The sequence below is a fragment of the Peromyscus californicus genome, unplaced genomic scaffold, assembly GCF_007827085.1.
Source record: "Peromyscus californicus insignis strain IS unplaced genomic scaffold, ASM782708v3 Scaffold_13__1_contigs__length_99412109, whole genome shotgun sequence".
Classification (NCBI taxonomy): Eukaryota; Metazoa; Chordata; class Mammalia; order Rodentia; family Cricetidae; genus Peromyscus; species Peromyscus californicus.
The window spans coordinates 79,350,006-79,370,510 of NW_026294424.1; the positions used below are offsets into that span (position 1 = coordinate 79,350,006).

General features: G+C 37.6%; 1 protein-coding gene across 1 annotated transcript in view; it reads right to left on the reverse strand.

The window, feature by feature from the left end:
- Window positions 1–6,434: 6,434 nt before the first annotated feature.
- Window positions 6,435–20,505, reverse strand: part of LOC128108775 (transmembrane protease serine 11D-like) — a 63,950-nt gene continuing 49,879 nt past the window's right edge. The window contains exons 7-11 of the mRNA XM_052735819.1: window positions 18,631–18,669; window positions 16,338–16,515; window positions 11,756–12,015; window positions 9,672–9,814; window positions 6,435–6,596 (exon numbers count right to left, since the gene is read on the reverse strand). Coding sequence (XP_052591779.1) covers window positions 6,435–6,596; window positions 9,672–9,814; window positions 11,756–12,015; window positions 16,338–16,515; window positions 18,631–18,669 — 782 coding nt within the window. The remainder of the gene's footprint in view (window positions 6,597–9,671; window positions 9,815–11,755; window positions 12,016–16,337; window positions 16,516–18,630; window positions 18,670–20,505) is intronic.

The window sequence follows — 20,505 nt, forward strand, 5'->3', positions numbered from 1 at the left end:
GCTGTTGTGCTCCTTTTGTGTTGGCCGTCTACTGTTGGGCATGGGGCTTACCCTTAAGAGTGTTTTGTTTCCCTAGAGGACTCCCTTGAAGAAAACTAAATTTTCATTTGCTAGTGGCTATCAATCAGCTTCTGGGTTAGGAATGGGGACTTGTGTCTACTACTTTCAGATCTAGAACCTTATCTGATACAGACCTTTGCAGGCCCTGGGCTTGCTGCCACAGTCTCTCTGAGTTCATGTGTTTGCCAACCCTATTGTGTGCAGAAGGCCTTGATTCCTTGGTACCCTCCATGTACCCTGACTCTTAGACTTTTTCTGCCTCCTCTTCCACAGAATTTTCTGAGCCCTGGGGCTGAAAATTTGGTGGAGTCATCTCTTTTAGGGCTGAGTGTTCTAAGGTCTCTTGCTCTTTGCATATTGTATAGGTGTGGGTCTCTGCTTTTGTTCCCATCTGCTGCTGAAGGAAGCTTCTCTGATGATGGCTGAGGAAGGTACTGATCTATGAGTATAGCAGAATGTCATTAGGAGCCTTGTAATTGTCATGATCTCTTAGCAGAACATAGTATTTGGTTTTCCCCCTAGTCTCAGTTTCTTGGCCATCCAAGCAGTGTTGGGAATGGGTACCATCTCAGTCAGATATTGGTTAATTATTCTCAGAAGCTTTGTACCATTTAATCACGATTCTGACTAGTTTGATTTCATAGATGATTTATTTTTGTTTTATGGTTGTCAGCTAGATAAAGCACACATATAAATGCTCCCAGTATTTAGCAATTTTTTAAATTGCATAGATGTTCCTAAAACTAAAAACTAGTTGCTTATTTTTGGTAGCCTCTTAGATTGACATAAGATTTTGGAAATTACCTGATCTTAAATCTAACTAATCCCAGAAATTTCCTCAATATTTCTTCATGCAATCATTCAGTCTTTGTTGAACAATATTTCATGAAAATGAACTTCATTCTTCAAGAAAGCTGCTTTTTCACTGAAGTGAACCACCAGAATTAAGAAATGTTTTTCCTTTAGAAGATTATGCAAACTAATTGTTTAGTGATAGAACAAATTTAGCTTGTGTGTGTATATGCATGCTCCTTGTGTGTGAGTATACATGCACATGTATGTGCATGCATGTTGAGGCCTTGGTGCTGTTCCTTAAATGACATCCATATTGATGTTTTGGAGGCAGAATCTCTCACTGGGACCCAGGGCTCACCAATTCAGTTGGGCTGCCTGGTTAGTGAGACCCAGAGGTCACCTGTATCTGCCTGTTCAGTGCTGGGGTTGCAAGCACATACCCCAAACTCATTTTTTTAAAATGTGGTTTCTTGGGATTGAACTCAGGATCAAATGCAGACACAGAAAACAGTTTATTCCTTGATTCATATCTCCAGCTCAGAGTTTGTTTTTGAGTTTTTAATTAAGTAAGAATGTAAAACATGTGGACCAATGGAATCGAATTGAAGACCCTGACATTAATCCGCACACCTATGAACATATAATTTTTGACAAAGAAGCCAAAAGTGCACAATGGAAAAAAGAAAGCATCTTCAACAAATGGTGCTGGCAAAACTGGATATCAACATGTAGAAGGCTGCAAATAGATCCATATCTATCACCGTGCACAAAACTTAAGTCCAAGTGGATCAAGGACCTCAACATAAATCCAGCTACTCTGAACCTGCTAGAAGAGAAAGTAGGAAGTAGTCTTGAACGCATTGGCATTGGAGACTACTTCCTAAATAGAACACCAGTAGCACAGACTCTGAGAGAAACAATCAATCAATGGGACCTCTTGAAACTGAGAAGCTTTTGTAGAGCAAAGGATACGGTCAACAAGGCAAAGCGACAGCCTACAGAATGGGAAAAGATCTTCACCAACCCCACATCTGACAGAGGACTGATATCCAGAATATATAAGGAACTCAAGAAATTAGACATCAAAATGCCCAACAGTCCAATTAAGAAATGGGCTATAGAACTAAACAGAGAATTCTCAACAGAGGAAACTCAAATGGCCGAAAGACATTTAAGGAATTGCTCATCATCCCTAATCATCAGGGAAATGCAAATCAAAACAACTCTGAGATACCACCTTACGCCTGTCAGAATGGCTAAGATCAAAAACACTGAAGACACCTTATGCTGGAGAGGATGTGGAGCTAGGGGAACTCTCCTCCACTGCTGGTGGGAATGCAACCTTGTACAACCACTTTGGAAATCAATATGGCGCTTTCTTAGAAAATTGGGAATCAATCTCCCCCAAGATCCAGCTATACCACTCTTGGGCATATACCCAAGAAATGCTCAACCACACCATAAGAGCACTTGTTCAGCTATGTTCATATCAGCATTGTTTGTAATAGCCAGAACATGGAAACAACCCAGATGCCCTTCAACTGAAGAATGGATAAACAAAATGTGGTACATATACACAATGGAATACTACTCAGCAGAAAAAAACAATGGCATCATGAGGTTTGCAGACAAATGGATGGATCTAGAAAAAATCATCCTGAGTGAGGTAACCCAGACTCAGAAAGACAAACATGGTATGTACTCACTCATAGCAGGATACTAGACATGAAACAAGGATGAATTGTCTGCTACTCACATCACCAGGGAGGCTACCCGGAAAACAGGACCCCAAGAAAGACACAGGGATCGCCCAATGACAGAGAAATGGAATGAGATCTACATGAACAGCCTGGACATGAGTGGGGGTAATGAAAGGCGAGGGTCGAGGGAAAGAGAGCTTGGGGGAGCGGGAGATCCCAGCTGGATCAACAACAGAGAGGGAGAACAAGGAATAGGAGACCATGGTAAATGAAGACCACATGAGAACAGGAAGAAGCAAAGTGCTAGAGAGGCCCACAGAAATCCACAAAGATACCCACACAACAGACTGCCGGCAATGGTCGAGAGACAGCCCGAACTGACCTACTCTGGTGATGGGATGGCCAAACACCCTAATTGTTGTGCTAGAAACCTCATCCAACTACTGAGGGATCTGGATGCAGAGATCCATGACTAGGCCCTGGGTGGATCTCTGGGAGTCCAATCAACGAGAATGAGGAGGGTTTATATGAGCGAGAATTGTTGAGACCAAGGTTGGATAAAGCACAGGGACAAATAGCCAAATGAATGGAAACACATGAACTATGAACCAATGGCTGAGGGGTCCACACTGGATCAGGCCCTCTGAATGGGTGAGACAGTTGATTGGCTTGATCTGTTTGGGAGGCATCCAGGCAGTGGGACCAGATCTTGTGCTCATTGCATGAGTTGGCTGTTTGAAACCTGGGGCCTATGCAGGATTGTTTGGCTCGGCCTGGGAGGAGGGGACTAGACCTACCTGGACTGAGTCTACCAGGTTGACCTCAGTCTGTGGGGAAGGCTTTGCCCTGGAGGAGATGGGAATGGGGGGGGGGGGCGTTGGGGGGAAGGTGAGGGGGACGGGAGGGGGGAGAACAAGGGAATCCGTGACTGATATGTAGAACTGAATTGTATTGCAAAATAAATTAAAATAAATTTAAAAAAAAAAAAGAATGTAAAACAAATATAGAAAGGAAAATATATATAGGGTTCTGAATCATTTCATGGTTAGTAAATGAGGAAAAAGGGAAATGAAGAGTGAAGGTTAGATCCTGTTCCAGATGTGGACATACATTCTGTAATGTTACCAGTTCCCCTTTCCTGGTACAGAGGTAGTTATCATGGTTTATGGCATATGGGTGCTCCAGAAGATTAACTTTCATTTTACTATAAAATAATTATATTTTCTACTAGTTCTATTGTCTTTCCCATTATCTTGCTATTTTTAACATAAATGTGCTATTCTTTATTTTTACTAATTACATTATATTACACAACATGCATGTCATTATTGCCTGAGTATCTTAAGAGCAAGGAGTAATTTGCTTTTGTTTCATTCATGCCTCAGAAAGATGGAGGGAAGTAGAAGTAGGGCTTAATACATTTATTAAATGAGCAAGCTACACTGTGAAATTGAGATGTAAAATAATCCACTTTATAGTCAATTGTTTACTCTAAGCTTTCTTAGATTATTTATCTTTTCATTAGTGATGTTCACTATTTTAACCCCAGTTTGAATATCAAATACTCAAATACTCATTTTTTTATTGTTAAAATTGGTTAATATGTATGATTGTATATATTACATTGGGTTTTTCTTAGCACTAATAATTCTGAAACTCAATTATGATCCTGAGAAATTTCTTTAAGAATTCAGTAAGAATTGTTAAGGTTTGCAAGAATTTATAAATCACTATGTCTCTGTAAATGTTCACACAGTTTCGTGAAGTCACTTAGATCTCTGTTACCTGGAATCTATCAGCAACTAAGAGAGAGAGAGAGAGAGAGAGAGAGAGAGAGAGAGAGAGAGAGAGAGAGAGAGAGAGGAGCTTTCTCAACCCGTCTGCACATGTTCCTTTGGTTTTAAAATATCTCTTCATAAAAAAAATATATTTTGATAAATAACATTTTAGCACTTCAATGTATTTGCTCTAATTTCTGAAAAATAAATGCTATCTTTGAAGTAGCTTCTAGCATATGAACAAACACAGCATATCTGTTATGTGATGACATATGTGCACTCACACACAAATAACACGTACACTCTTGCACAGACACCCTCCCCTTGAGGCTTGCTCTGAAATAACCAGTTTAATGCTGTCTTCACAGGATGCACCAAGGGAGTGTCCAGCTGGACGCTGCCTCAGTTATAGAGCTTGATTATAGGTGGAAGAACTTGCCCAGCCTTTAGAGTCTGGCTGTAAGTTCTCTTACTAGACAACCAATTAAAATAAATTGTTCTGGATCATCCTTCAGCAATCATAACTTCCATAAATAATTAGGCAGAAAAGATTATAAAAGTTTATTTGGAATAAAATATGCCCAAGATTTGTGTATGCATTTTCCAAGAGTTAGTTACATTTTCAAATCCTTTTCTGTCAAAGAGTTTGCTTTAATCCAGACCTCACAATTTACTTTAGGAAGAGCAAAAAGCTTTCATAGTGTTGTCTTGAACTTCTCTCATCTCCAGGTATAAGGAATTAGCTTTTGGAGGGAAGCTGTGAGACACAGGTGATCATGCATAACCAAGCCTTAGCTGTAGTGGGAACCTGGGAAACCTGGATCATTTGTGAATCAGCCTATATAGATTGCTGTGGCGTTAGATTTTAATTTATTCTATTTAGTTTTATTTAATTTGTGCTCCTTGGTGATTGTGGTTGTATATGTGAGTGAATATGTGTGTGTGTGTGTGTGTGTGTGTGTGTGTGTGTGTGTGTGTGTGTGATAGAGAGAAAGAGAGAGAGAGACAGAGACAGAACAAAGAAAGTTAAACACACAGAGAGACAAGAGAGACAGAGACAGAGAAAGATAAACACATAGAGAGACAAGGAAGACAGAGAGACTGTGGATCTGAGATCCTTCTGTCTCCAGAACAGATTTGTTGATATCAACTGTTTAGTCTTTGCCTTTACAAACCAGCTCTTTACCTCTTCTCATCACTAACTTTTAATTTGTTACTTAAATTTTGCTGTTGAGCGTCAGGTTACTCTAAAAAATAATGCCAATTGTAGGAAGTTGGTAGTAGGAATTTCTTCCCAACAAGCCTTGTGGTTGCAAAGATAGCTGAGAACAGGCTGTGTGGATTCATCGCTCAACTTCTCCATGGAGGAGATATGTCCTCTTCTCTATGTAGATAAAACGTGTAAAATTAAAGTTCAACATTAAAACTACTTGTAAGTCTGTTAGTTTCACTTGAAAACAACTGTTTTAGCTCTGATGTTCAATAACTAAGAACATCTTGGGAGATCTGTATAGGAACGTGATCTTGTCAAATAATTGGGTTACCTACAGGTTTTATAATTTTTGTACAGTGGCTTCAAAATTTAATGTTAGGACTAACTTTTTCTATAAAATATTAACTATCCAGACATTCTAAACAGATACTGTTTCTCTATCCTCACACAGCTATTCTATTCATAACATGCTCTGACTTCTTTTACACAATCCTACGTTCTACGTACTACCAGCTTCAATGAGACGTCACCAGAGAACTCCCCTGACCCTTCTTCCTTGTCCAGGGTCCTCTACTCAAGGCGCCTAATTTCTCACTACTACAGCTTATTGTTCCTATAATAAAATTATTAATCCTATAGCTAGTTTAACATATTTCCTTTCTTATTTAGCCACAAAACAATGCAATGTTCACATGGTTTTCCTTGAGAAAGTAAAATTCCGTGCCGACACAGAAATATTGAATACTGTTTGTTAAGGCATATTTATAGACTAGGATGTTAAGAGGAGACATTTCCCGTTTCTTTTGCAGTTGAAAAGCAAAGCTGTGACATCTGAGTCGGGCAGGCACACTTGCATACGCGCAGCACAGAACCTTTGCCTTTGCTGCACTAGATCCCAGTCTGCTGTCTGATCCAGTCTCGGTAGGTTGTCACTCGGGTATACACGCCTGGTTTATTTGGCAGGCCACACTGATATCCCCAGCTCACAATCCCCACCACAAACCAAAGCCGCCGTGAGTCTTCTTGTACCAGTGGGCCACCAGAATCACCCTGAAGGAAACAAAGCAATTGATTATTTAAATGTAAAAACCAACATGGAAATCTTCAGTTTATTTCTCTGGGAGTAGATGGAGTCCTAGCCATTATACCAGCCTATGTCTTTCTGAAAGGTAATAAGACATGGGGGAAAAAAATACTGAAATCCTTCAAGTATACAAGCAAGGCTGAGAAGATGTAAAGCTCAGTAGCTAGCCTTCCTTCAGTCACTTCCTGGCTGCTTCCTCTTCTTCTCAGGCTTCCACCTGAGGTAGCCTTCTATGACCTGCTGCTTTCCTTTGTATTTCCGTCTTGGGGTTCTATTAGTTTCTTGCTGTGACCTCATATTCTGTGGTATCTATGTTGCTGCTTCTTCAATCTTTTATGAAGTCTTGCTTATTCCCACTGGTCAGCTCTGCTTGTTTTAGCACACCGTGTTGATACTTGGCCAGTGTCTGTGTGAGCAGTGCTGCTGGAAAGTTCATCAGGGAAGGGAGCATCCTCGCTCTGGACACTGCTGCATCCTTGGTCTCTAGCCCATAGGAGATGCTACCAAAATAGCTTTTGAGTGAATGAGTTTATAGACATGTCGCTTACCTACCTTTCTTTACTACCCAGTACGATGCTTGATGCACAGTAAATCATCCGCCAGTATTCTTTTGGTGAATAATTGGAAAGAAATTTTTATGGCAGTAAGCAGAGCATTTCTTATGAGATACTTACCAGCCAGTGGTCATCACTAGATGCCTAAAAACCATGTATGCATGCAATAATCCGGTTAGGGAGTTAAATTTAGAAGACACTGTACTGTGGGTTATTTTTGTGAATTCTGGAGCTAGATAGCCAGAGTTTGAGTCCTCCACCTGACAGCTAAGTGAACTCCAGTAAGCTCTTTAACAACTCTGCAATTCTCTTATCAATAAATGATGTTTTTATGAGTTTAAGTGATCTTAACACACAAAGCACTTTGGGCACAGCTTGATGTATAGTCAGTACTAATAAAACTCAGCTGTTATTACCAAACGTATGTCTAGAAAAGTTAGCTATTCATTTGACTGATCTTAGTAGTTAAGTTTTTCCATACCTATTTAATTAATAGTTTAGATGGAGAGAAAGGTCAGTATGTGAGTCACCAGCTTGCTTGACAAGTACTGCATGGAGCTGGCTGGTACTTCATTCCTTTGGATGATGTATTTGTGTTCCATTTGACTAGTTCTCAGTATTGTGTTGTTATGCTTTTGATACTATTTTTCCTATTATATTGACAAAGTTTTCTGAACTGTAGCTTATCCACTATGTATAAGCAAATGCTAACTACAAGTGCCATGTAACTTTTATTGTGCCTAGTTAGTTTTGCTGCCTAGTGGCAGATGTGTGAACTTGTGTTCTTGTTTCTAAACCTGATGAGTGCAGAGAACATCTAGTTGTATTAACACAAGGAATGTTACACAGACATGAATAGATGTATTTTTGAGTGAATGTATGAAATTGATATCATAAACTTTTAGGTAAAATATTATTTATTTATTACATTTTTGAGACAGAAAAATCTGTGTGCTAGAGTGTTTCAAGTAACCATCAATGAGGATTGGATTGGAACGAGGGAAAATTTCACAATAGTGATGTCATGAGTCTGCTTGAAATGAAGAGCAGATTTTGTATATACAAAAGCTGAGGGAAAGCATGAGAGAGTGAAACCGAAAAGAACATTTTATTGTGTTATTCCCTCAAGCTGTTGTAACCAATATGTTCAGTAGATCTGAAATTGTCAACCTGGGTTACTCTGTGACTGTTGAGTTCTTTGGAAAATCCATGGGAGTCCATACCCTTTCGAATGAGGGGGAGGTTAGGGGGAGTAAGGCTGGGTGGGGGAGTGGGAGGAGGGATGAGAAGGGGAGCTGTGGCTAGTATGTAAAATGAATAAAAAATTCTTACATAAAAATAGAGTAAAAATAACATAAAATAAGAAGAAAACGTTATGAAACTTGAGAATTTGTTGTTATGGACTGTGGGCAAGGGTTTCATGCCAAGAAACATCTCACTTAAGGAGAACAAGGAACTGACTGGATAACAATGTCTAGAACATCATTTGAGGTGGAGAATAATCCTTATCATGTTGCAGACAGCTCATTGAGGAGAACAGTAGCAGATTCCTGAAGAAACTAGAGTACGTTTAACTATTGGCTTCTGTGACTACATTAGCTTAATTTTAGACAAAGAAATGGAACCTATTCAGTTTCATTGGTTTCATTAAAAGTTTGATATTAAAATTTATACTAATCACTCTAAGGAGACAATTGTACATTTACCATTTGTTTTTAGACATTTAATTTAAAATTTTACAGGCTAAAAAAAGTTCTTTTCCCTCCTTTTCCTTTCCTTTTCCCCCTTTCCCCTCCTCTTCCTTCTTTCTCTCTATTTCCCTCTTCTCTTCTTTCTTTTCCTTTTCTGTTATTTTTAAATGTTAAATTTTATTTTATGTCATTTAAGCTCTCTTGTGATTCAAATAACTAAGATATTGTATAAATTTTCTATCTTTAAAGTACTTTAAAAATTAGATATTTTTGGTGGTTGCATGTTATAGTATTTTTATTAATTGGGTTGAGAATGAGGAGTGTTTACAAATAAAACAGTCTAACTTAAAAATTAACTATTACTTATAAACTGAAATAACTGATTATTTTTATTGTGAATTCATCATTATATACCTTTGTAGGATAGGAAATGATTCTGTGATTTATGGGTACAATACTGAAGACTAAAATCAAGCTAGCTAACATCTCTACTACTTCAAAACCTTAACATTGTTCCTTGTGATAAAAACATAATTTATTTTTTAGCTATTTTGAAACATTCCATACTTTATCCTTACATGTATCCACCATGTTGTATTTGACCATTCATAGCAATTAAAAATTAAAAGTTAATATTTTTATGATAGATGAGATTCAAAAAATATTCTTTCTCTATAATTAAGGGCATACATTTTTTTGAGGATCAGGGTTGTGTGTTGTAGTTGTTGTTATCTTTATGCCCGGGACGCCTATAAACTTCTCGATGATGACATCGATAAGGTTGTCTTGCACTTACCTGGCATGCATCCACTGCACCTGAAGGCACTCCAGCACAGATCATTCCAGGCAAGACGCTTCCACTGTAACCAGCTGGTTCATTACAAACATCTGTACTTATTATTCTGACCTGTCCCTGCCGTAGATCTGTGACTGTGTTACCTATTTAGGATAAAAACAGAAATGAAACAGAAAATATGAACTAATGACTCTATGCTGAATTTGAGAATGAATAAATGCTCAAAACATTATCTATTTTAAAAGGGAGGCAACAAAAATACACACAAGAGTTTCCTCTGAGCAAAGATTCTTGTGGGAGAGAAGGGATAACTCCTTTTGGGAGACCAGTTTCTTTTTTCTTTTTCTTTTTGAGTTTGTGATATGTTTTCTTTTATACTCTTAGAGCTAATAAAAAAAATTGTTGTATGTGGTGACACATGCCTGTAATCCCAACATTTAGAAGGTAAGTACAGAAGGATCAGGAGTTCAAAATCAACTCCAGTTATGTAGTAAATTTGAGGTCAACCTGGGCTACCATGAGAACCCATCTCAAAAAACAAATGAAAAACCCAACATAACAACAACAGTGATACCCCAATACTTACGTTAAAATTGACTTACACTATTTAAATTATTCACTGATGGAATTTGGATTAGAAGACTGCACATTGATGAACATTTAGCAGCAAAAGAAAAGTCAGTTTGGTCTTAAAGAACTAATCTGTAATATCAATGTTCCCTCAGAACAGCACTGTCACAGTTTTCCATGACCAGTATAAAATTTATCTATTGTATCAAGCAACTTGGGTCAAAAGAACACAATGAAATACTTTCTGGGACAGTTAAGACTTTTGTTAGTCCCTGAAGAAATAATCACTACCATGGTTGTAATAGCCCAAGGAAACTGCCAATGTTGCTCTTCTACTGAATTGTGGTGCTTATTTTAATTTCAACTTTATTCATTCAGTGAATAAATTTGATCAATATTTTTCTCTACATGGAGTTCCTTGCTGTGGCTGCAGGATTCATTTTATCCCAGAGTAAATTAAAGGCAGTACCTTAGGGGATGTTAAAGTCCCCAGGTCGTAATCTTTTTAAGTTTCCTTTTCTTCACAGAAAAGCATAGACTTTCTATATCAATAAGAAACTTATTGAAGGGACTCTAGTGAGGCCAAGCATGGCAAACATGGCTCTGGCAGGCTTTGCTCTTCGCCCTCATTCCCTCTGCCTTGCTGAAAAAACTGTTAGATTACATTCCTAAAGCTAGCCCCCAAGGTCCATTCCCTTGTTTGGCCACTTCCTCCTCCTGAGGCTGACTACCAAAGTTCAGCAATCAAAGTATTGAAGTCCAACAATCAAAAGTCCCCTTTATGTCCCCTTAATGAACATGCCCAATTAAAATTAATCTAATGCAGGGTTTCCCATTTTATCTTTATTAACAGCCATTTGCCTACGGGCCATGTCTGTCCCCTCTCTATCCAGAAGCAGTCCTTTGTTCCTTTGGGACAAATATACCTTCACCTTCTCCTTTACCCCTTTTCTCCCCTCTCCCTGTTCCTTTCTCCTTCTCTCTCATACTCTATCTCCTGTCTTTGTCCCTTATCCCTGTCCTCTGCCCCTTTGGGACAAATAAATCTCCTTTGTGCTGAAAACTTAGTCTTGGGTTGTCTTGAGCTGACTTTAAGGTCCCTACACTTATGTTTCTGCATTCCTTTCTTTCACATTTTCCTGTTATAGAAGTTCTCTGTCTAGAATTCTCTATGGTTTCTAAGCATATTGATTGTTTTACATTCCTGAGGCAGCAGCTGTAGCTAGAGTCAGGGATAACCAGATATAGATGATTCAGTATTAGAGGCTATTCTCAGGCTGTTTCCATACCTAAAAATTTACAAAGTTGGACATAGTGGTACATGCCTGTATTCCCATCATTTGGGAGGCTGAAGCAGAGGATTATGAATTTGAGGCTAGCCTGGGCTACATAATGAATTCTAAGCCAGCCTGGATTAAAGTAAGACCCTGTGTCAAAACTCAAAAACAAATTTACATTGTAACAAATAACAGAAGATTTGTCATTAAGCTGTTTTATTTTCCAGAGACACTTACCTCCATAAGTGAGCGATCCCCATCCTGTGACATATGCAATAGAACCAGGTATGATACTTTGGGTTGGAGCTGGGAGACACACCCTATGGATATTTCTGCTAAAGGTGATAGGTCTCTCAAGTTGTATAACTGCAATATCATTATCACGAGTTGTCGGTCTGTAATTGTTATGGGCTATAATAGCCCTTACTCTCACTCTTAAAAGAGGACGTATTGTAGAAACACCAAAGGTGGCAGTCCATTGTAGAGGATTAGGGTAGCTAAAAACAAAACAAAAACATGCTTTTAAGTAGAGGACTCACAAGCACTTCATATATTTGTATTTGGCTTGGATTTTAATTATATTAGGTCTTTGAGAATTTCATATAATGTGTTTTGAATTTACCACCAACATCTCATTGATGCATTTTCCTGAACTGTAATCTCATAGCAGTATCGAACTCCTTACTAGCAGCTTAAATGGCCATTTTATTCTAACGATACAGAGAAAGAGTTTTGGAAAACACATCTTGGAGTAATAAATTATCTTGCCTTTTTCTATCTCAGTGAGTGTATCCTAACACTACAGTTAATGATAACCAGTATATGGGGAATGTTATGGTTTCTTCTTCTCTGATAGTCCCATTCAAGCAACAAAGAATTCTGAAATCATTATCCTTTGAAATTCATTCCCTTTGATAATTGTTTTTTTTCTCTTGTTTTGAGAAGGAAGATCTATTCAAAGAGTGGTGAGGTTGAAGGCCATTTTTCTTGTTAATTGATGAATGATTATTCTGTACTCAATTTGATACATTGATGTCTATAGTGTGTAAATGTATGTATATGTATATAAAGAGAGATAATTTCCTAACATAAAATGTAGGGAATTATTATTGTAGCTTGGGAACTATAGTTTTTTAGGTTTACCCTGAAGACACGTATGTAAGATAAAAAAAAATGGGTAAGCTTTATTAAATCAAAATTAAATAAAATGTATACAAGTTTATGAGGTAAATGAGAAACCACAAGAAAGTACTGGTAATGCTTAGTATTTGAATTTTTAAAATGGTCCCATATATCCCAGGCTTGCTTAAAACTTGCTATATGGCTGAGGACCACCTTGAACTCCAGATTCTTTTGTCTCTGCATTCCAAGTGGTGTCACTATTCCCAGATAATGTCTACAAGCTTTGAAGGCTAGACAATAATACCTGTATATCAATAGTAAATGGTATGGGAAGTCATTGTAGAATGGGCATGGAATATTAATGGGAAATTCATGGAAAGGGAGGCCTAAACACCTCCTAGATATAAGAAGAGGTGCTCAAACCCACTGGTTATCAGGCAATAAAAGTTACAGTAATGAATAACTAATATATATTAATAAAAATGATAAAAAAATTGAGCAAGAGCATATTACCAAGTGTTGGTTAGGCAGAAAGTTGGATTTCTTGTATTTATGGTCAAACTAAACATTTGGAAATCTTTATGGTATATTTATCACATTGCATATCTACTTTTGGGTACGTATCAGAAAAAATTCTAAAGACTTATTGATAGCATTCCTTTGTGTGTATGTACTTGTGTATGTCTGGGGCATGTGTTCTTTGTGGCAGTGGGAAATGACAGCAACCTAGTAGATGAGGTAAATATGATAACTGCTTATGGTGGATTCATGTGCAGCAGTGGTTCAAACAGATGGAAATTCCCATGATTAAGTGGAAACCATAAAGAACAAATAGAACTTTACAATCTGCTGTTGTCATAAATCAAAAGCACATATATACAGAAGTAACTATAGGTTTAACAGGTGTGTGAACATTTAGAAATATTTCAAACATATTAGGTCCAGTAAGGCTACTGAGTGGAATTAGGGTAGTTAAAAGTGGGATCTAAGAATGGGAGAAGAAAAAAAAAAAACCTATAACTTAAAGGAGGTCTTTTGCATCCTGATGAAAATAAGTGTTTTCAAGTTGTTTAACTTAATATTGCTCCTCAGACTGAAGAGAAGCAAAATGCAATTAAATGATAATTTAAGTGTTTTCAGAAATTTGCTAAAAACTCAATATTATATGTGTAAGAAGTTCTTGATTACACATGAATGAACCCCAGTTATAAACTGTAAAGACAAATGAAAATGAATATGAGCATTTACATGTAAATCTAATCTCTGCAGCAAATTAGCATCATTATAATTATGCCAACTTAGTACCTCATTCCCCAGGTTATAAAATGTGATTGACTATGAAGCACTAATGAAATAAAAGAAGCATACCAAGCATGGTGTTTGGAACAAAGTGAACTGTCACTGAATAGTTATAATTCTCTCCATTCATAGCTCAACCATCCATGGCTGCCTAGTTTGTATGAGGAAAGTCTCTGGGAATAAAATACTAAACAATGTATGATTTCTATCCTTTAGGAATTTAATACACTAGTCAAAGAGACAAGTATACTATCAGAAAACAGCGAAGATTATTGAGAAAAGTAAGAAATTGCCATGCAAAGTAAGACAATACCATGAGGAGATGACAACAGAATAATCTTCAGTAGCCTCATCACATCCATGTACCTGGATGTAAGGGTGGCTATCCCTCAACAAGGCCCTGCTCATGGTTCTCAGTGATAATCGGATCACTAGAGAGGATACCGGGACATGGTCCATATAGTTTTTCAGCTCTGGTGGATCCACGAGGTGATGAGTAGTTTTGTGGTGGCAAAATTAAAAGATGTTTCCTGCAATGCTTTGGTATTCATTGTTGATACTTGTGGTTATACCTTTCAAGACAGTGACATCCTGTCCTTGGTTTTTGATACCTCGGTTCTAACAAAATACAGATCTAATTCTGTTTCTAGCGCATCCTCAATTACACTAAACGTCTGCTAAGTCCAGCCGTTACACTTCTGGTTTCCACACTAAGGGTGTGACTGAAAACCAGTGATGTCACACTGTTGGGCATTTCAAATGGCATTGATGACTGAAATGGTTTTATGAATTTTGTTCCCTGTGTTATTTGAAATGCTGCAGCAATTATGCTTGTTCAAACCAGAATCATAGGATTTTTAAGGGGATCTCTCAAATAAATTTCAAATTTATTCACCGACATTGAGCTATAAAACAGCAGCAGAAAAAATTAGAAAAAAAAAGTGAGGTTTCCTAGAACCTTTGCTCAGAAACTGCATGCTAGTTGTGTTCGTGTTTATTTTCTCTTCATTTATTAAACGGTCCTGTAAAAAACACTGTCATAAGAGACAGGGCTCTCAGATCTCAAGAGCATGTCTTTGGAATTGTGACTATCCCAAAGAATCCCAAGATGAACAAATGGGGATTTGGAAAGGAAGGCATTTTAGGGAAAAACAGCAACTTGAGATAGAGGTTCATAAATGGGGAGGTGTAAAAAGAGCCAGATGAGAAAAATGCTGCAAGCCTGAGCTTAGGTGCACACTTTTGAAAACAGTTTTGGACTGAGTTGACTGTGAATGAATTTGTATATATGATAAGGATGCTGTATTTTACTAATTGGAAAAGACTGAGAAGAGATGTGGTTAGGAGCACATCTGGATTTACTTCTCTGGGTTTTTTTTTTTAATTTAGTTACCCCAAATTTTTAAAGCCTTGGATGCCCAGTGCCAACATATGTCTAAAACTAGAGGATTTCATCATGTTGAACACACAAAAAATTAGGAGCAGAGTGAGCTTCACCTTGTACCAACAGAGTAAGTTTGCACAGTTACTCTCCAGCAGTCACTTAGCCTAGTGTAAGTCAGCCTGCAGTCACTCCAAATGTCTAGTTGTCAGTGGCCTAATTTAACCACTCAGAAGCAGTGGTACTGCTCTGTTTGTCCTTGGTGCTTCTATGATGCATCTTACTGTGTTCCATATAGGCATTAAATCAATTTTGGAAAATTCAATTAGTGGGATTTTGTAGTCTCTAGGCCGACCATCAGTCTACTTATTAGCTTCTGTGATATAATATGAAAATTCTTTACAACAAAAAAATTAAAAATTATCTTATTAATTTAATTTGATGAGTATGAATGTTTTCCCTGAACACACGTATGTGCAGCACATGCATGTCTGGTGCCTGTAGAGGTCAGAAAAGAGTGTTGCATGCTGTGGAACTAGAGCCACCATGTGGGTGCTGAAAACTGAACCTGGATTCTCTGAAAGAGGAACAAGTGCTTTTAACCAATGGATCACTTCTCCAGTCTGGACCACAACAACTTAACATTTTTTAAAACAATATTGTAACCAGTCCTACAAGTTAACTTAGATAATAGTGTTGTTCCTAGTTTGAAACCAGAAAGAAGTGATGTAAATTTTATACACTTTTATAACAAGGATTTAAATTAAGCACTCTAGTGTGTGATCCTTTTTTTTTTCCTTTGCAGTGATGGAGCACTGTCATTTGAATAAGAGAACTATCAGCAAACAAGGAGAAAAGACAATTTTGCTTCCATGGATAAAAAAGAAAAGACTCAGAAATAATTTCCATTATTTAGGTGTCAATCAGATCAAGTTTAGTCCTAGGGGTCGTGGGTGGAGTCTTCATGTATCTGTCTTTCCTAATTATTCTCAGATGGAAAAGTAGCTGTGGACTCACCTTCTGAAGCAGTGAGCTGCTGTCAGGACCCATGAATTACTGATCAGGATACCTCCACAGTGGTGGACATTATTGAGCTGTAGACTGACTTGCCAGGGCCAGTCACCTGTCTCGGCTAGAGTGCCTCCAATGATTCTCTCTTCTGACAGTGTTATAAGGTCTGGACGGGCTCCACATTCTAACAAGAAGAAAGTATTAATATGCTGGCCAGGTGATGGTTCTTTCCATCTAGAAAATTACTGCAAGAATTCTCCATCATTTACGATTTTTCAACCTTTTTCCTAACACATATTGTTTATTCCAAAAGCATGACCATTTATTTTTCTTTGAGGCAGGGTCTCATATAGCCCAGGCTAGCTTCAAACTCTCTCTAAAGCTAAGAAAGACCTCAAACTTCTGATCATCTGAATCCCAATCCCAACTGCTGAGATTATAGACATGTTCTTGTATGTCTGGCTTAATATGTTATATGGACTGCATTACAGAGCACAGTTCTGAATTTAATTGGATAAGGCCATGAAATTCTCGAGTAGCTTCATTATGGTTTGGGATACTTCATAAGTGTGGGCTAACACAGGTCAGTGCTGGATATGCCACCATCGGGCCCAAACTCCTATAAGATTTCCTTTTCCTCAATAGACTAGTTACTCAAAATATGACATGTGGCCCTATACAATGATTACTCCTGGGAACTTGTTGGAAATACTGACTTGCAGTTGCACACCATGGATCAAGTCAGAAACTATTGTTTTGAGGAGAGATACATGTACATAGTGAAGTTGGAATCAAACCAGTGCATCCAGAAGCTTCCTAATTCGCATTGTAGTTCATCATGGATGTTTTGGATTTCCTTTCCTAGCTGTGTATAAGTAAGAGTACCGTTGGAAGGAACCAACTGTGATAGAAGGTTCTAATTTCTAGAATACAGGTGTAGGCCTGCTGAAATGGCTCTACCCTGAAGGAGCCTGCCTCTAAGCCAGACAATGTAAGTTTAATTCCTGAGACCCATATAATCCTTTATAGTCATGCCATAGCATATGTGTATATAGAGACACACATTAAAAATATAATTTAAAAATAGAATATAGCCGGGCGGTGGTGGCGCATGCCTTTAATCCCAGCACTCGGGAGGCAGAGCCAGGCGGATCTCTGTGAGTTCGAGGCCAGCCTGGACTACCAAGTGAGTTCCAGGAAAGGCGCAAAGCTACACAGAGAAACCCTGTCTCGAAAAACCAAAAAAAAAAAAAAAAAAAAAAAAAAAAAAAGAATATAACTTTATTTAAATACCTTAAGAATCTTACAAACATTTCAATTACAGAGTGAAATGGACCGGTGTGGGTTAATTTGCTCAGTTCTTCTCAACCCAAAACCTTATAATATTTCTTCTTGTATTTAGTCTAATATTTATTAGTAATAATAGAGGTATATCACTAATAATAATTTTTATTGCTGGGTTGGTAATAGGTTGCTAATCCTGAACATTTGTTTTCTTACAAATTTCCAAATAAAAGAGGATTAGACATTAATTAAGACTATACATGGATATGCATTTCCTTTCTGCCTTCTCCAAATAAATTCCTTAGTGACTTATTTTATTACAGTTTTGCTCAAATATAATTATAAATTAAATATAGAATCGAATTGAAAAATACCTTGGAGTGAAGTATCATTACCTTTTAAAATCTCCTAAGTATTTAAAATAAATCAAAAACCTAAGTATATGAAACTGATTTCTAACTATATTTGGTTGATCTGAGAAGCAAATTTCATGTTTCTAAGAATTCTATGCCTGTCCTCTTAGCCTGAAAGTATATATGGAGTGATATTGGAACACGACTTTCCCTTCAAGTTATAGGCTTCAAACTGAAAATACTTTTTATAATATATTACCTTATGATTAATCCAAATCCACAACAAAGCAAACCACTCTGGTAGTTCAAAAAAGCTACATGAATGTTGTCATCAAAAGTAATTTACAAGTCTATAGAAACACTGCTTTAGAGCCACGGGAAACAAAGCTTCCCAGAACTGCCAAAAAAATTGCCCGGAGCTCGATGTTGAGTGTCAAGTGGATTATACTCCACTGTGGTTTCATTCTTTTTTCTCTAGGAGGAGAAATTACTTAAACATGATTACATCAGAGCAGTGCCTGCTTTCTACAAGAACCCTGCAGAATGAACTCAGAATGAAGGCACCAACTTCACAGATAAGGCTTTGGGCCAAGAGCTCAAAGGACGTGGATTTAAAATCCTTATAATTTGATAAGTACTTACAAAAGAATTAAAAAACTTACCTTGAGTCAAAAAATTTTCCGTATCCTGGTCAGTGAGCGCTAGCATTAAAAAAGAAAGAGTGAGAATAAGATCAACAAAATGTAAGCTGAAAATCATTTCACCTTGATTTCATGAAGCTCAGTGCTATAGGGTAACCAGAAGCACAGTCACTGGGAGGGTTTGCCGAAATTCAGATTCCCGGGCTCCACCTCTAGCCTTTGGAAAGAACTTCTGAGTCATGTGCCCCAGAAACCTCTCTTTGCAACCTCATCCTAGTTTGTTGTTGCACACAGGCTGTTGGAAGTTTGTGCTTACATCCTTCATGAAATACTTAGCACACTTCCCTGCTCCAAAGTCACTCATTTCTCTTGGCAAAAGAAAGCCATAAGCAGTTATTAGGGTTCAATGTGATATCACATAGAAGCCAATCATATGAGTAGACATTGGTATATGCATGTGTTACTTCACTGTGTGCTGTTTCTTCAATAGTGAGCAAAACAGACACTCCCTCAACTTATTATTTACATGTTGATACTAACCAAGGAATTATTACAAATGAAGAAGTCAAGTTCAGGAAAAGGTAATGATACCAGGAGAGTCCCAGATGTCATCAGGAAGGACGTTTACACTGTACTTTGAAACTCTAGGGAATGATACATGAAGACAAGAAGGGAAAAGACATTCTGAACAGAAGGTAAGATAGAATCTCTGCTCCAGGATGTAAGATGTGCGTTGTGCAACAGTCAGTAGGCTACTACACGTGTTGCATGCAGGGTTGTTGGGAGTGTCAGACAAGACAACAATGTCAGCATTGGGTAGTGACAGTTGGTATGCTCTATTTCCAGGTCTGCATTCAACACAGTTTCCTAAGGCAGGTCATGTAGTCAGTCATCTCAAACTCAGTATGGACACGTTTTATCTAAAATTTGCTACTTATGTTCTCTCATTTATTAAGAAGTACCATACTTATAGGAAGTTAGACCTAGTCTAAAATATCGTTTTTCTCATTTTCATTCCTTTGAATGATTCTCATCCTCTTTCCTACTCCATACTTTTGTTGTTTGACATTTGTACAGTTATGATACTTTCAAGTTGATTTCCCTGTTATTATTTTATAGGACTGATACTTTCTGAAGCTATGTCAGATTATGTTCTAGATTTGATAATGTTTAGTTTGCCATCAATCTTCTTATTTTCAATAAAATGAAACAGAACTTAATAAGACAAGTTATCACAGTCTTTAAAAACAGTTTATGACAAAATTATTCCCAGTTTCATAAAGTTTGTGTGCTTCATTTGCTTTTGTAAGCATCAGTAGGGCTGAGTCATCCTGTTGGAAGCAGGGAAAACAATTGATGACTTTTCTTTCTTCTTTGAACAAGGAAGACTTGAGTTTGAATCCTAACTGCCAACAAATTGACTCTGTGATCCTGGGCCCTTGTCTATGCTTTCTTTATGGGAGTAAAAGAACCTATGGGATATCCATCAGCTCTTGTTTCATTGTCCTGCCAAAGCATTCTGTTAGAGTACATGATTTTTCTCCATCCCTCCCTCTCAGCAAAGCTTCTTCTTTCCATATCTCAGGATATAGAGATCCTTCTCATGTTTGTGAGTTCATCTGTCCTCTAATCTCTTTCTTTTCTGGATCCCTATATCAGTCACTGTCTTTATTGGGTAGGCTTGATCTGATAAATCTTTTCTCTTGCTTCTCTTCTTTTTTTTTTTTCATGTTTTACAAAGAAGCCAGAGCCTTATTCCTACAATGGAAATGCTCTCCACTCAACTATATTCTGACTCTGTATATCTTCTCTTGATTGTCAAGTCTGTTATCTAACAGTTAGAATATATATATATATTTTTTTACCTCAGCTTGACTATGCGCCTCTGTAAGGTAG